The sequence below is a fragment of the Dama dama genome, chromosome 15 (genome assembly GCF_033118175.1).
Source record: "Dama dama isolate Ldn47 chromosome 15, ASM3311817v1, whole genome shotgun sequence".
Taxonomy (NCBI): Eukaryota; Metazoa; Chordata; class Mammalia; order Artiodactyla; family Cervidae; genus Dama; species Dama dama.
This window is the reverse complement of record NC_083695.1, coordinates 67,300,398-67,317,536: the sequence shown is the minus strand read 5'-3', so window position 1 is coordinate 67,317,536 and position 17,139 is coordinate 67,300,398. Positions and strand designations below refer to the sequence as shown.

Here is a 17,139-nt window from a genome sequence, read left to right as displayed (position 1 = left end):
TTCCAAAGAGGAGGGGCTCGTTTGTGTGACCCGGAAGTGCTTCTTCCGTCGGTGGCGGAGAAAGGGGACCAGAGAGCACAGGAGGTTGAAGGTGGCCGTTGGGCACTGTGTATAGTATGCAGCGATTACTCTTTACGCCCTTGAAGGCCTTGCTGGGGAGCCCGTGTCTCCGGCTCCTGGTTCCTAGGGTGGCGCCTAGAACACAGGTACCGCACTGCAGCGCACTGAGTCGCGGAAGCGGGCGTGGGGAGAAAGGGCCAAGAGATAATAGATCCTCACACATCACGTTTCTGTAGCTCCTGGAAGTTCACAAGGCATTTCATTGTGTCTAAGCCTCCTGAGTTCGGATCCGGACCTACCACTTACTAGCTGTGTGCTCTTAGCCAAGTTGGGTAACCTTTCTGTGCCTCAATTTACTAGTCTGCAAAATGGGGATAATAGCACTTCATAAGTGTTGTATTAAATAATAGACACAGAGGTTTAGCACATAGTAAAACCTCAGTGATTTTTACCCATGTGTTTGATTTCTGCTCAAAGCTACTGGGTAGTCAGGTTAGGGACTGTAACTCCATTCTACAGAGAAGTAAATTGAGGCTTAATTTGCCTAAAGTTACTTAGTTAACTGGGCTTCGCAGGTGGCTCAGTGGTAAAGAATACACCTGCCAATGCAGAAGACTCAGGAGACTCGGGTTTGGACCCTGGGTCGGGGAAGCAAGATAAAATACCAAGTCTCCTGCCCGAGAGGGAGTCACAGTTCATTTGTTTGTAACTCTTTTGTCAAATCTTTATTAAGGTCTTGTTATGTAAAGGAACTGTGTATGAAAGGAAGTTTGTAGAAGCCAGACTGACCAGACACTGCTGTCCTGTAGCTCTTAGCTTAGTGGGAGATAGAGACAAACCTCTGTGTACTAAATGATACATTGCTGTGTGATGGAGAGATATAGTGTCCTGGGAGAGTGACCCAGCACACATGGGGCGGGGTGGGGGGAGGTCTGGGAATACTTCCTAGAGGAGGGGACATCCAGGGTGAGATCTGTGATAGGTCAGTCAGGGGACAAGTGGAACCCCAGTTAGAGAAAAATCATTTAAAAAAAAAAAAAGAAAATAATCCTTATTTAATCCATATTTAGGTGTAGAGTTAAGTCTGGGAGAAATATGAGAGACAGAAGGTTCATGTAGTGAGGGGACGGATTGGAGGCAGGCAAACCAGTTGGGGGTAGATGCAGCCCAGATGGAAGATGACGTTTTACCTGGACAGTAGCAGTGGAAATATGACCAGGATACTTCATACCAGACACAGTGAGACTGTGTGAGTAGCAGTGGAGTGAAGGCTTTTCCTCTTTCTCCAGTTGTAATTTGTCTGTCTTGATCCTTAGTGTGGTTGCAGTTGTGGGATCAGGCGCCCTTTGAGGCCAGGGCAGTACAGCACTATCTCCGATGTAGCTTTGCAACCTGGAAGGGGTACAGTATCCCTCCCTTCAAAGGCTGCTGAGCGGGCGGTGGGCCGATGGCTCCTGGTCTGCAGTGGGACAGTGGCTGGAGCAGTTATTCTTGGTGGAGTAACAAGGTGAGTAATTTGTTCATAGTCAGCTGTTTGGATCATCAGTAGACATGCAGGATGACGGAGGGGGAAGGGACCTTAGAAATCATCTAATCTAGCTCCACATTTTAGTATGCAGAAATTGAGGCCTATAGAAGGAACATGTCTGATGGCTTGCCCCTCTGTAGAACAGTCTAGGATTTTACTAATGCATGCATGCAATAGAAGCCCTTCATAAAGACTGGTTCAGGTCTTAACTGTTAGCTGTGCATTGTTTGTGTATATTTCCCCCTACAATCAGAGTTCAGATTTGTCACAAACATTTCTGTCCAGTTTGTTTGAACTACACACAGATAAGTTCCACATCTCACTGTTGGTTTCTGTGCATGTGCTTCATGCTTGGTTGCTTCAGTCATGTCCAATGCTTTGTGACCCTTGGACTGTAGCCCACCAGGCTCCTCTGTTCATGGGATTCTCCAGGCAAGAATACTGCAGTGGGTTGCCATGCCCTCCTCCAGGGGATCTTCCCAACCCGGAGATCGAACCTATGTCTCTAACGTCTCCTGTATTGGCAGGCGGGTTCTTTATCACTGGTGCCACCTGGGAAGCCCAGGTCTCTGAGCCTTGGGTCTCTTTAAATCTGTAGAGAGATGTTACAGATTTGGATTCTGCTCCCTCCACCTCCCCTACCCCCTTTGCAGTTTTTTGCTGTTGTTAAAGAAACCCAAGTCATTTGTACTTTGTAGTTTCTCATGGTCTGGATTTTGCTAATAGCATTTATGGTATTTAACATGTTCCAAAAGCTATGACAAACCTAGACAGCATATTAAAAGCAGAAACATCACTTTGCCAACAAAGTCCCATATAGTCAAAGCTATGGTTTTTCCAGTAGTCATATATGGATATGAGAGTTGGACCATAATGAAGGCTGAGTGCCGAAGCATCGGTGCTTTCGAACTGTGGTGCTGAAGAAGACTCTTGAGTGTCCCTTGGACAACAAGGAGATCAAACCAGTCAAACCTAAAGGAAATCAACTCTGAATATTCATTGGAAGGACTGATGCTGAAGCTGAAACTCTAATACTCTGGCCACCTGATGCAAAGAGCAGACTCACTGGAAAAGACCCTTATGCTGGGAAAGATTGAAGGCAGGAGGAGAAGGGGACAACAGAGGATGAGATGGTTGGATGGCATCATCAACTGAATGGACAGGAGTTTGAGCAAACTCTGGGAGATAGTGAAGTACAGGGAAGCCTGGCGTGCTGCAGTCCAGGGGATTGCGAAGAGTCAGACATGACTGAGCAACTGAACAACAACAACAACAATAACAACAACATTGTCCCCTGTATTTCCTGTAGACAAACTTGTTGCTTGATCAAGTTCAGGTTGGGGACAGGGAGCAAAATACTTCATAGGTGACTGGATCATTCATAAATATCTGGTGTCTGTTAAAGATGTCAACAGCCCTTGATGATCATTGCCTAAATCTGTTACTTCATTAGAGTTGCAAAATTGTAATAGGTATTTTATTAGCTCAACTATAAAGAAAAACTTTCATCAGTAATTTGGTTATGCTGAGGTACAACATGTTAGGAAAGGCAGGATAAACACGTAATTCCTTTCCCTTTATTTATCAGTCTTCAAAATAATAAGTTGGTTCCCAAGTCGTTTTCCAAAAGTGACCAATAAAGTGAGTTTTTTAGTGTTAATGAGCTCATAGGTTTAAATATATTTGATTTGTTTCAGTCCATTGCAGTGGTGATGATTTGCTCCAGTTGTCCTATCTTTAGTCAGTGGGAACCTCTTCAGATTGACTCCAGTCTTTCTGACAGGAACCTGGCAAACTTTGATTCCTTGCTTTCTGATTAAGATGTTCCAGGCTTGTCTTGCCTCAGACCTGAAGTCAGCTTTTTTACTTTTGGAAACCTGACCCCTTTTGGTGAAAATACTTTTTAGTGTTATTAAAGTATGTCTTCCTCAAATTCTCTCTGCATTCCCTGTCCCCTTACCTTATGTGTTATGTAGGCTGTAATCAATAGATTTTGATTTTTATTGACTTTAGATTCACTCAGGAACCTCAGCTGATTTATATCTGTAGCAATCTCTTCCCCTTGTGTCAATAATATTGGTTAGGAACTTAGGGCACATTTCTTTGGTCTAAGGGTTGATTTTATCTGTCAGGGAATGCTAGTGAAAGAAGTAAGGAGAGTTTAATGAAATAGAACAAGGAGTAAAGAAATTTGTACCTGATAGCAGCTCTTTCTGACAGTATTCTAAGCAGTAAGAAAAGAGCAAGTTGTCAAAAGAGGAAACAATGAAATTATATGTTTACTTTTATAGGGGTCAAGTTCAGATCTGCTTGCTACTGTAAACCATTTATGAGTAATGGAGTGTGGTGCACAGACATATACACACTGAAATTTAACACACACACTCAAATTTCTTCCCTACCTTAAGGCTGACAGAGTCTGGCCTCTCCATGGTAGATTGGCATTTAATAAAGGAGATGAAGCCACCCACAAGCCAAGAGGAATGGGAAGCAGAATTCCAAAAATATCAGCAATTTCCAGAATTTAAAATGTAAGTATTATAGAAAATCGGGTAAACATCCTACTAGACCCATTCAGTCTTTTTCTTATTTAAAATATTTCAGAACAGTAGGTTCTATTCTTTTTTGGTATTTGATTTAGGTATGTTTAGTGAGCTTCCTACTCTAAACCTCCATTTCCAAAGTGATTCTGAGGTGGTTGATGAGGAAAATGGCAGACTGATCAAGTTTCAAAACCAAGAATGTTCCTTCATTCTACCAGGAAATAAAAATCAGATGGATCTTTCTTATTTTTGACTTCCCTTTTCACCCAGCTTGAATCATGATATGACGCTGGCGGAATTCAAGTTCATCTGGTACATGGAGTACTCACACCGCATGTGGGGTCGCCTTGTAGGCCTTGCATACATCCTCCCTGCTGCCTACTTTTGGAAAAAGGGCTGGCTCACCCGTGGCCTGAAAGGACGTGTTCTTGCCCTCTGTGGTTTAGTTTGCTTCCAGGTGAGATTTACTCAAATTTGGGAAAGCAGAAATGTTCTCAGGAGCTTCCTAGTGGGCATAGTTTGAAACAGTATCACAAAGGAGGTAAGAACATGGATTTTAGTGTCATAGGCCTGGCTTCAAGGCCCAGCTCTGTCACTTAATAGGGACATGTTGTCTAACCTCTGTAGGTTGTGCTTTCCTTACCTGTAAATGGGGAAAATAATAGACCCTAATGCTTAGGTTGTGTGAATATTAAAAAAGATCATGCATGTAAAGTACTTAGTTTAGTGTCTGGAATCAGTAAGCACTCAGTAAATATGTTTTTATGTCACAAGAATTAGAGTTTCTTTCCCATCATGGCGATCTTTCTGGGTCCTTGGTCTCCTCCCTTTTTCTAACTTGCCTGCTCTATGGGGAAGTGGGATCCCTATGTTAGAATGGCTGTAGAAACAAATAGGGAAATTTCAAGAGAAACTTTTTGTGGGATGAAGGATCTTTGAATACAGAGGTAACTGAAAGATGTTCAAGTATAAATGGTGGTTAAAGTTATGTAAGTTGAACTTCTCTTAAGGAAAAGAATGATTCCTACAGTTCTGGGGTTAGGGAAGCTTGAGAGCCAAGTAAAGGAATGTTAGAGAGGACACATGGGAGTATTTGGGTCAAGATATACAGGCTCTAAAGGAGAGTCCCAGAGCATCGAAGAAATATCAAAATTTGGTCAGGAGGAAACTAATTGGTTGATTTAAATCAAAGTGGTAAGAATACCAACCCATGATTAGAAATAAAGGAGGGAGATGGAAGAGACAAAACAGAAGGGATAGAAACAGATAATAAAGAGTTAGACATTAATAAAAATCTAATAGAAACTAGAGATAGTTGGTGAAACAAAGTAAAAGGTTGTTTTAAAATTAAAAAAAACCACTTAAGTCAGACTTTCAGGGAGGCAGAAATTTGAAGATGGCAGATAGGATTTTGGGAGGAAGAAAGTGGGGGCTGGCAGATCACACTGTGAGCGCGCTCATCTTCCAGCGTCCTCTGCAGATGAAATCAAGGTAATTAGAACATCTAGGGTAATAGTGAAGGGGGAAAGAAATAGCCAAAAAGACCTGGAGGAACATATATTTATGTTAACATGATTCTGTTAGCTGGGGAGGGTTGGCATGAAAGGGCTGTACCTTATCTGATATGACTAGAACTGACAGTTTTGTTAAATGAAAAGTCAGTTAAACAGGGAATCGTAGAATAATAATACATACCTTAAACTTTTACACTTAAGCATGTACTTTCATTATAATTTTTTTAAAAAAGGAGTAGAAATTTAGACACTGGCAAACCAATTTGCCTAAAAAACTACAGATTTTTATGAATTGGCCTCCCACAAACTTTGATAATTGTCTCTTCCCACCTAATATGAGAGTAATTGTTTTTAAGCAGTTATCTTTGTCAAACTTCTCCAAAGGTTTCAGTCTAGCTCTTATCAAATCATCTGTCTTTTTACTCTCATATTTTACTGGTTTACATAATGTTAAATTATATCAAGAATTTGTCCAAAAGGTTTTGTCCGAAATACACCTTTGTGTAATTTTCTATATTTGGCTTTTCAGTTCAGTCACTCAGTCGTGTTCGACTCTTTGTGACCCCATGGACTGCATGCAGCACGCCAGGCCTCCCTGTCCATCACCAGCTCCCGGAGTTTACTCAAACTCATGTCCATCGAGTCAGTGATGCCACCCAACCTTCTCATCCTCTGTCGTTCCCTTTTCCTCCTGCCTCAGTCTTTCCCAGCATCAGGGTCTTTTCGGATGAGTCAGTTCTTTACATCAGGTGGGCAAAGTATTGGAGTTTCAGCTTTAGCATCAGTCCTTCCAATGAATATTCAGGACTGATTTCCTTTAGGACGGACTGATTGGATCTCCTTGCAGTCCAAGGAACTCTCAAGAGTCTTTTCCAACACCACAGTTCAAAAGCATCAATTTTTCGGTGCTCATCTTTCTTTATAGTCCAATTCTCACATCCATACATGGCTACTGGAAAAACCACAGCTTTGACTAGACGGACCTTTGTTGGCAAAGTAATGTCTCAGCTTTTTAATATGCTGTCTAGGTTGGTCATAACTTTTCTTCCAAGGAGCAAGCATCTTAATTTCATGGCTGCAGTCACCATCTGCAGTAATTTTGGAGCCTCATAAAGTAAAGTCTGTCACTGTTTCCACTGTTTCCCCATCTATTTCCCATGAAGTGATGGGACCAGATGCCATGATCTTAGTTTTCTGAATGTTGAGTTTTAAGCCAACTTTTTCACTCTCCTCTTTCACTTTCATCAAGAGGCTCTTTAGTTCTTCTTCACTTAATGCCATAAGGGTGGTGTCATCTGCATATCTGAGGTTATTAATATTTCTCCTGGCAATCTTGATTCCAGCTTGTGCTTCATCCGGCCCAGTGTTTCTCATGATGTACTCTGCATATGTTAAATAAGCAGGGTGACAATATACAGCCTTGGCATACTCCTTTCCCAATTTGGAACCAGTCTGTTCCATGTCCAGTTCTAACTGTTGCTTCCTGACTTGCAAACAGATTTCTCAGGAGGCAGGTCAGGTGGTCTGGTATTCCCATCTGTTTAAGAATTTTCCACAGTTTGTTGTGATCCACACAGTCAAAGGCTCTGGCATAGTCAATAAAGCAGAAGTAGATGTTTTTCTGGAACTCTCTTGCTTTTTCAGTGATCCAGTGGATGTTGGCAATTTGATCTCTGGTTCCTCTGCCTTTTCTAAATCCAGCTTGAACATCTGGAAGTTCATGGTTCACGTACTGTTGCAGCCTGGTTTGGAGAATATTGAGCATTACTAGCGTGTGAGATGAGTGCAATTGTGCGGTAGTTTGAGCATTCTTTGGCATTGCCTTTCTTTGGGATTGGAATGAAAACTGACCTTTTCCAGTCCTGTGGCCACTGCTGAGTTTTCCAAATTTGCTGGCACATTGAGTGCGGCACTTTCACAGCATCATCTTTTAGGACTTGAAATAGCTCAGCTGAATTCCATCACCTCCACTAGCTTTCTTCATAGTGATGCTTTCTAAGGCCCACTTGACTTTGCACTCCAGGATGTCTGGCTCTAGGTGAGTTGTCACACCATCGTGATTATCTGGGTCATGAAGATCTTTTTTGTGTAACTTTTCTGTGTATTCTTGCCACCTCTTTTTAATATCTTCTGCTTCTGTTAGGTCCATACCATTTCTGTCCTTTATTGTGCCCATCTTTGCATGAAATGTTCCCTTGGTATCTCTGATTTTCTTGAAGAGATCTCTAGTCTTTCCCATTCTGTTGTTTTCCTCTGTTTCTTTGCATTGATCACTGAAGAAGGCTTTCTTATCTCTCCTTGCTATTCTTTGGAACTCTGCATTCAGATGGGTGTATCTTTCCTTTTCTCCTTTGCCTTTCACTTCTTTTCAGGCTTCCCTGGTAGCTCCGATGGTAAAGCATCTGCCTACAATGTGGGAGACCTGGGTTTGATCCCTGGGTCAGGAACATCCCCTGGAGAAGGAAATGGCAACCCACTCCAGTATTCTTGCCTGGAAAATCCCATGGACTGAGGATCCTGGTAGGCTACAGTGCATAGGGTCACAAAGAGTCGGACACGACTGAGTGACTTCACTTTGACTTCCTCTTCTTTTCACAGCTATTTGTAAGGCCTCCTCAGACAACCATTTTGCCTTTTTGCATTTCTTTTTCTTGGGGATGGTCTTGATCCCTGCCTCCTGTACAATGTCACAAACCTCCATCCATAGTTCTTCAGGCACTCTGTCTATCAGATCTAATCCCTTGAATCTATTTGTCACTTCCACTGTATAATCGTAAGGGATTTGATTTAGGTCAGACCCGAATGGTCTAGTGGTTTTCCCTCCTTTCTTCATTTTAAGTCTGAATTTGGCAATAAGGAGATGGTGATCTGAGCCACAGTCAGGTCCCAGTCTTGTTTTTGCTGACTGTATAGAGCTTCTCCATCTTTGGCTGCAAAGAATACAGTCAATCTGATTGCAGTATTGACCATCAGGTGATATATATGTGTAGAGTCTTCTCTTGTGTTGTTGGAAGAGGGTGTTTGCTATGACCAGTGCATTCTCTTGGCAAAACTCTGTTAGCCTTTGCCCTACTTTGTTCTGTACTCCAGGGCCAAATTTGCTTGTTACTCCAGGTGTTTCTTCTACTTTTGCATTCCAGTCCCCTGTAATGAAAAGGACATCTTTTTCGGATGTTAGTTCTAGAAGGTCTTGTAGGTCTTCATAGAACCTTTCAGCTTCAGCTTCTTCAGCATTACTGGTCAGGGCATAGACTTGGATTACTGTGATATTGAATGGTTTGTCTTGGAAAGGAACAGAGATCATTCTGTCATTTTTGAGATTGCATCCAAGTACTGCATTTCGGACTGTTTTGTTGACTATGAGTGAACGTCGTCTTTTTGGGCATCAGCGAACTAAAATGGACTGGAATGGGTGAATATAACTCAGCTGACCATTATATCTACTACTGTGGGCAAGAATCCCCTAGAAGAAATGGAGTAGCCATCATATTTGGCTCTACTTCAGTTCAGTTAAATTCAGTCACTCAGTTGTGTCTGACTCTGTGACCCCATAGACTGCAGCACGCCAAGCTTTCCTGTCCATCACCAACTCCCAGAACTTGCTTAAATTGTGTCCACTGAGTTGGTGATGCCATCCAACCATCTCATCTTATGTTATCCCTTCTCTTCCTACCTTCAATCTTTCCCAGCATCAGGGTCTTTTCCAATGAATTTTTCACATCAGGTGGCCAAAGTATTGGAGCTTCAGCTTCAGCATCAGTCCTTCCAATGCATGTTCAGGACTGATTTCCTTTAGGATTGACTGGTTTGATCTTCTTGAGTCCAAGAGACTCTCAAGAGTCTTCTCCAACACCACAGTTCAAAAGCATCAATTCTTTGGCTCTCAGCTTCTTTATGGTCCAACTCTCACATCCATATGTGACTACTGGAAAAACCATAGCTTTGACTTCTACTTCAATAAAACATTAATTCTAAACAGTGGTTAAGTATTTATGGTGGAAATTGGGTAGGTCTCAATTCCTTGGTTCCTGGGGATGTGGGAGCGTATGGAAAGGAGGGGTCAGATAGGATACTCACTTTCTCAGAGAGTCAAGTTGAATAGACAGCTTCAACCTTGTCTTGTTTGCCCTTTTTCTTTGTGATTGTAGGGCCTTTTGGGATGGTATATGGTGAAAAGTGGATTAGAAGAAAAACCAGATTCCCATGACATCCCTCGAGTCAGTCAGTACCGCCTGGCTGCCCACCTGGGGTCAGCCCTTGTGCTCTACTGTGCCAGCTTATGGACCTCGCTCTCCCTGCTGCTTCCTCAGCACAAGGTAAAGTCAGGCTGTATTGTTTACCACACATGTGGACAGGGTCAGAGACATGGAAATTCTGGTCCTAACGGGAAGTTCCATGTCAAAATGCATACATTCTCTTAGCAACATCGATCAGTTTACTAGAAGCTGGATATAACCAAAGTTTAGAGAGAAACAATGAATTCTGAGACTCTGGATAGCTTCGGGATGGCAAACTAAAACCTGCACTTATGATTTTAGGCAGGAGTGACTTATTCAGTGGAGAATTAGTATAGGAGCCAAATACTTTGTCAGCATTGCCTATCAAGAAAAAGATGAAAACATGAGTTTTAGTAACAGAAGGAATGAATACCAGCAACAAGAGACACCTCGACCACTTGACTTCTGATTCCCAGCAGGATGATGGGTGGAGAGGTGAGGAAGGCCAGAATGAGAGTTGCTTGTAGACCTTAGTGGTGTGCAAAAGCCATGTTAAGTTGTTTGTTCTTTCCATGGGGACCCTACCATTCAGCAGATCTGACAATATAGTAAACCATAGTGATCTTGCCTAGAAGTATTTTCTCTGTATGCTGATTAAAAGGAAATACATTTTAAAATGCATATTATTTTAGGTGTCAAAGTCATGGTTGGCCTGAATAACCTGTTCATGGAGTGAGGTTTAGGTTGATAGTAGGACTTTTAAGTAGAATCATTTAGTAGGTACCTGGAGCCCGTGATCTGGATCCCAGTAAGAACAGGAGTTGTTGACTTGGCATTCATCCCACAGGGAAGCCAGATGGGGTTGAAACATTGGTATAGTAGGTAATTCACATCTGACTAGTTCCTATTCTTCTTACTCTCAAAGCCAGACTTCTAAGGCTAACCTACATCTAGAGCTGTACATCCTAACAACTCATTCTTTTTTCACACTTCTTGTCATCTGGCTTCCCCATCCACGCCATCCATATCCATCTACACATTCACCCCTACACTTGCACATATCAAGTGTTCAGTACTTAGTACAGTCTCCTAAGTTCTCCTAACTGAGTGGTACTCTTAAAGGTTACCAGTGATGTTTCAATTATTAATTGTTTTTCTCTTTTTATTTATGTTCCACTAATTACAGAAAGGATTTGAGATGATAGTCAACCATATAGAACTGTGCTGTCCAGCACAATAGCTCCTAGCCACTATTGCTATTTAAATTCTAATTAAAATAAGTAAAAATAACTTTGTATAAACAAACTTGTTATCTACTTAAACTTTACATAAAATTAACTTTTTAAAAAATTTTCACTTGCTCTAGCCTCTTTTTAGATCCTCCATAGCCACATATTGAGCAGCACAGATAATAGAACTTTTCTATCATCACAGAAAATTTTAATGGCCAGTGCTGATACACTGTCCTAACTCCTCACATACTAGATTGTAAATCATTTGAGGGCAGCACGCTGGCTTTCCTTTGTATCTTTCCTTTATGCTTGCATGTGTGCTTATTTTGCTTGTGTATAAAGTTCTTACTAAATATTTGTTGATTTGCTGATTATTATCACAAGCTGACTACAGTAAAATAAAAACAATTTACCCAAAACACTAAATGCAAGAATCTCTACTCTACTCTCTCTACAGTGTTGATTGTGATTATATTTGCTAAACACTAAATATTACACATGACTTGAAAATCCAGTTCTTTACCTTAAGTCACATCATTTTAACCATGGTGAAATGGTTTTCCCTGAACAATGCAGATCATTCCATTCCTGAACAGATGTATATTGAATACCTATATGCCATCTCCTGGGCTAGGATTATTGTAGTAAGCAAGTGAAATGGTAGTTCCTATCTTCATAAAACGTACAAGGTAGCAGGGAAGACAAATAGTAAATGTATACATTTAATAAAATTTAGATAAAGTAGAATGTCTTCTGGGAGTGCTTAACCTAGTCTAGAAGTCAGAGAAGATCTGGCCTCAGATTGTCTCTGGAGTTTGTCCTTGGAGATCTTGCTGCCTTTCCTAATTCCTGCAGTCAGTGTATCTGGCAATTTTCTTATTTAGTTGCCTGAAACCTGTCAACTCCTGAGGTTGAGACGATTTGCTCATGGAACTGCAGGCCTGGTGTTCCTTACAGCTCTCTCAGGTAGGATTCTTCTTATCAAAGGTGGCTTAACTTCTTTTTACTCTTCAGGTGGGATCTCTTGCCTAATGCTTTCCTCCTGCATCTTTATACCTCCTTCTCACACCTGCCTGTCTCATACCCACCATCTTCACCCTCTTGTTTCCTATTCCTTCCTTCCCCAAATCCTGCTTTTCAGTTAGTTGAACAAAAATATTGAACATCTACTTGGATCCAAACTGTCTAGGTTCAAATCCTGGCTTTAACATCTATAAACTGTATGACTTTGGACAAGCTGTGTAACCTGTCTGGGCCTCAGTGACCTCATCTATAAAATGGGGAAGATGATAATAGTTTAAGTAATATATGTGAAGTACTTAGCACCTCACAAGTAGCAAAGGCTATATAAGTGTTAGCTGTTGTTATCAATATAAACATTATTGTTATTACATTATACAAGATAGGTCAGACAAAAGCCTGCCCTCAAAGATGGCCTTTAGGTGGGGAGTTTATTGGGGGCAAAGAGACTAAAACAGATCTCTCTCATTCTTTAAATCACAGCTCTACCTTTCTTACTCTAGAACTGCCCTGTACAATAATCACTAGCTTCATGTGACTATTTAAGCTTAAGTTAATTAAAAGCAAATAAAATTTAGTCTCAGTCACAGTAGCCACATTTCAAGTGCTCAGTAACCACAGTGGGTGGCTTGCAGCTGTTGTACTGGATGGATGACAGATATAGAACATTTCCATCACTGCAGAAAGTTTGATTGGATAGCACAGCTCTAAATAAAACCATCAAACCAGTGATCCCACCCAAATCTCCCCCCCACTTTTTTTGATTGAAGAACATGAATTTTGACTTTATAAATGCAATTTAGAAAAATAAGGAATATGATTTAACATACCTGAATCTTCTGTGATCATAAATAATGGATCAGTCATCCATTAAATTCATGGATACCTTCTTTGTGTGTTTATCCAGGGTTTAGTTTATAAGATTTTTTGAGCACTTGGGGAAGACAGATGAAAAAAAAACAATAAAACCCGTAACATGCCAGATGATGTTGAGTGCTGCAAAGAAAATAAAGCAAGATAAGGGGATAGACGTGGGGTTGGGGAGTGCTATTTTATACAGGATTATTGGAGAGATCTCTTTGATAAAGTAACATTTAAGTGGAAACTTGAGGATGTGAAAGAGTAAATTAACTAGTTTCAGAATAGATCAGTTGGCGGTGGGAAGGCGAGGCAGTAAGGAGAACTCATATCACAGTCAGCAAAGGAACTTTTCCAAACGAATATGCCTCTCTCTAGAGCTTCTCATCCAGCCCTCTAGGAGAGGCATGCTAGAATCTTGGGGTGGAAGTAGGTGAGGATGCAAGGTTTTTTTATTTAAGTTTCCATGGTGAATACAGCAGGCTTTGAGAACCCCTGCTGTAGATCTTTCTATTCTCTGACTATTCCTTTTGTCTAACTCTGAAATAATAAACATTTTCTATGTCAGAACTTCCCTGGTGGCTCAGAGGGTAAAGAACCTGCCTACAGTCCAGATTGAAATCCAGGTTCAATCCCTAGGTTAGGAAGATCCCGTGGAGAAGGGAATGGTTACCCAATCCAGTATTCTTGCCTGGAGAATTCCATGGACAGAGGAGCCTGGCGGGCTACAGTCCATTGGGTCACAAAGGGAACTTTCACTTTCATGTCAGAACTAGTATTTGATCTCTTCTTTCTCTCATTTTAATAAATACTATTTACTTTGGAACCCAGGGGCTTTTGTGGCAGGGCTGGATGCTGGACTTGTTTACAACTCCTTCCCCAAGATGGGAGAAGCTTGGATCCCAGAGGATCTCTTTAGCTTCTCCCCTCTCCTGAGGAATGTTTTCGAGAATCCCACCATGGTGCAGTTTGATCACCGGGTTCTGGTAAGTCTGGCTGGGGGTTACTGGCTACTACACACAAGGAGCCTCTTACAGGCTCTGGGTGTCTGAAGCACTACTAGCAACACTGAGATGGTAGAGTGGGTACTAGAATTCTTTTTAGAAGAAATTTAGTACCAGTTTTCTGATGTGATGTTTTTGTCTTAACTATCCACATACCTCTAGCCAAATTCTGACTTGCAGGATACTGCCAGCTTTTTAAAGTTAATTCTCCTCAATCCTGTACATGCAGAGAAGAGTCATTTTAGCAGAAATGAGGCCAAGTAGAGCAGAGAGTGTAAAGACAGTGGTTGCTGAACACATAGCCATCAGGCTGAACCAAGACCCCAAGGAGCTAAGAGCATCATAAATACTCCTCATCTTATTTAAGTTAATATTTATTAAGGACCTACTATGAGTCGCGTTAAGATTGCTTGGTGGCCTGATACATCGGAGCTCAGGGAAAGGTTAGTTGCAAGGAGACCTGGGAGAAGCAGTCGTGCTATTGCAGTAATGCTGTGAGAGTGGTAGGGTTCAGGGTTTCCTGGTAGGACCCAGACTTGAGAAGATGGATCTGAAAGAAGTTGTTTTGAGTAGAAGACTGGCTGCAGGAACAGAAGTGAAGAAAGATCAAAGGCGATCCTAGAGTTTCTTCTGTGGCATGTTTAAAACACACCAGCAGGAATGGGACTATTGAAATGAGTGTTGAGCTAGGGACAGAGGATGTCATCAGACTGAGGTATGTTGAGCGTGAGATGACAGTAGTGCACGCAGAGAGAGGGGCCCAGGGGCCTCACATCCAGAGGGAACCCTGGGGCTAGGGCAAGTTACCTTGTGCGGCCTCGGTCCCCACTGCCGCACAGCATTTTGGAATAAGTCAAGTCTGGTTGAAATCGACAGCTATGAAGAGAAAAAGATGTGAAATTGATATAGAAAATGATAGAAAACATTTTCCTTCATATCATGGAAGGTGGGGTCGGAAACCCTACTGCCAGCTCCAGACTGTCTTTCTAAAGAAGTGGAAATGACAAGGAGACTTTAGATCTTTTTAACACTAGGTGGAAGCACCACCACCTCCTCTACTCACAGTCCAGGAAAACAGTAACTCTCATGTGCTGGGGTCAGCCTTGTTTTAAAAATACAGGATTAAAATAGAGATAAAATTAGGGATAAATAAGAGGGTGAGATGGTTGGATGGCATCACCGACTCAATGGACATGAGTTTGGGTAAACTCCTGGAGGTGGTGATGGACAGGGAGGCCTGGCGTGCTGCGGCTCATGGGGTCGCAGAGTCGGACACAACTGAGCTGAACTGAATTGATGCAAAGAGTAATTTAAAACCTGAGGGCCACACCGGGCAGACACCCACATTGGAAGGTGGGTAAGATTACTGACAGTCAGTGTGTATAAAGTGCAGTAACTGTAAGTGTAGCCACACCTCCATTGCACTGAAGTGGCGAGCAGAAGAGGAGCAGGGAAGAGCTTAAGGAGTCATCAGGTGGTTCTCTGCCTGGGAGGGGAAAGTGTTCAGTAGTTACTCAGTGGATCTGGGGGAATTAGCTGTAAGGTGAGCAGAAACCAGGGGGTAGGACATGGCACCTGATGAGACTCTTTCTACCCCACAGGGCATCACTTCAGTTACTGCCATTACAGTACTCTACTTCCTCTCCCGAAGAATTCCCCTTCCTCGAAGGACCAAGATAGCAGCCACCACTCTGCTAGCTTTGGCATATACACAGGTATAAGCCACTTCTTTTGATTCTGAAGGTGTCCCCAAAACAAAATTTAAAAAGAAAGGTGACAGGCCTAGGAGAAAATAATTATAATAGACTAAAAGATTAACAACCAGAAAATAAAATAAGTAAAGGATATTAAGACAATTCTCACAAGAGAAATGATGAATGGCCAGTAAATATGAAAAACTCTTTAGCCTCACTCATGATCAGAGAGGAACAAATTAATGTGTGCCATTTTGTACCTGTCAGATTGGAAAAAAATGAAAAAAAAATCAGGTATTGGCATGGGTATAGGAAAATATACATTTGTATATTCTTGGTGAGAGCATGATTTGTTATAGCTATTTTTCTGAGGGCATTTGGCAATATTTTTTGAAGTGTTAAAATGTTTAGTCCTTTGATCAAGCACATTGGCTTTTTGCCTGCTCTGGAGCTACTCTAATGCACAAAGAACTGTTCCCAGGAAATTCATTTTGGAATTACTGTGATAAGTGAAAAATTGGAAACACCCTAAACAAACATCTATGATACAGCCATCCTGTGGAATACTGTACAGCAGTTTAAAATAATAAGATCTCAAGACACACATTTTTATTTGAAAAAAAGGCAAATGACAGAACAATATATTTTTTAAAAGCTGCTATGTCTTTCTTTAAACATGTATATAAAAATACAAGTGTGAGAAACTGGTAATAGTGGCTGCCTTTGGGGAAGAGAACAGGGCTAGATGAAGGATAATTAGGGGGAATTTTAGTTTTATCTAATTTGAATTTCTTTCGTTGTAAGTCTGTTTCCTTGTGAAATTTTAAGATATGTTTTTTCAAGTTCTGATGGGAAAGTGTGGCGGGTTCGTGTGTCTGGTCGTTTTGGTTCTGAATGCGTGTCTCCTGCTTGGCTTACTGCTTGCTCTTCTCTGTGGCAGGTGGGCTTGGGCATCAGTACTCTGCTGATGTACGTCCCAACTCCTTTGGCTGCCGCTCACCAGTCGGGCTCCCTGGCTCTGCTCAGCGCTGCCCTTTGGCTCATGAATGAACTCCGAAGAGTCCCGAAATAATTCTCAGAGGATCAGCTTCCTAGGACTGAAACTGTGCTTTTGAGAGATCATCAGAGAGCACAAGAATTTGAGCTTTTCTGAGAGGAGGACCTTGGCATACCAGATGGTTTCCAAGTTGGTCAAGTTATTTAAATTCTTTGCCTGTTTTTGGGACAATCACTGGATCAAGCAAGTCATTAAGTGTGGTTATGCTTAAGGTTCCTTTTTAAATCTGTTGAAAATCAGATTTAATGTAGAGAAAGAATTGTCTGTCATTTGCTTCTTAACAGGCTCTGTGTCAGTTTTCTTAAATGTTGACAGGCTGTTGGTTCTACATGCATAATCTCTGTTTCCTTGACCTCCTGAGTCCTGGATTCTGTCTGAGTAGAAATTCTTATGATCTCAACTGTACTTCCGT

General features: G+C 41.6%; 1 protein-coding gene across 1 annotated transcript; it reads left to right on the top strand.

Moving 5' to 3' along the window:
• The first annotated feature begins 28 nt into the window (after positions 1-28).
• Positions 29-17,010, top strand: LOC133070327 (cytochrome c oxidase assembly protein COX15 homolog). Its single transcript, XM_061162366.1, has 9 exons — positions 29-206; positions 1,377-1,567; positions 3,997-4,119; positions 4,402-4,588; positions 9,794-9,961; positions 11,979-12,060; positions 13,804-13,958; positions 15,578-15,691; positions 16,611-17,010. Exons 1-9 carry the CDS (start codon positions 117-119, stop codon positions 16,740-16,742), a joined length of 1,242 nt encoding a protein of 413 aa, XP_061018349.1. The 5' UTR covers positions 29-116; the 3' UTR covers positions 16,743-17,010.
• Positions 17,011-17,139: the final 129 nt, after the last annotated feature.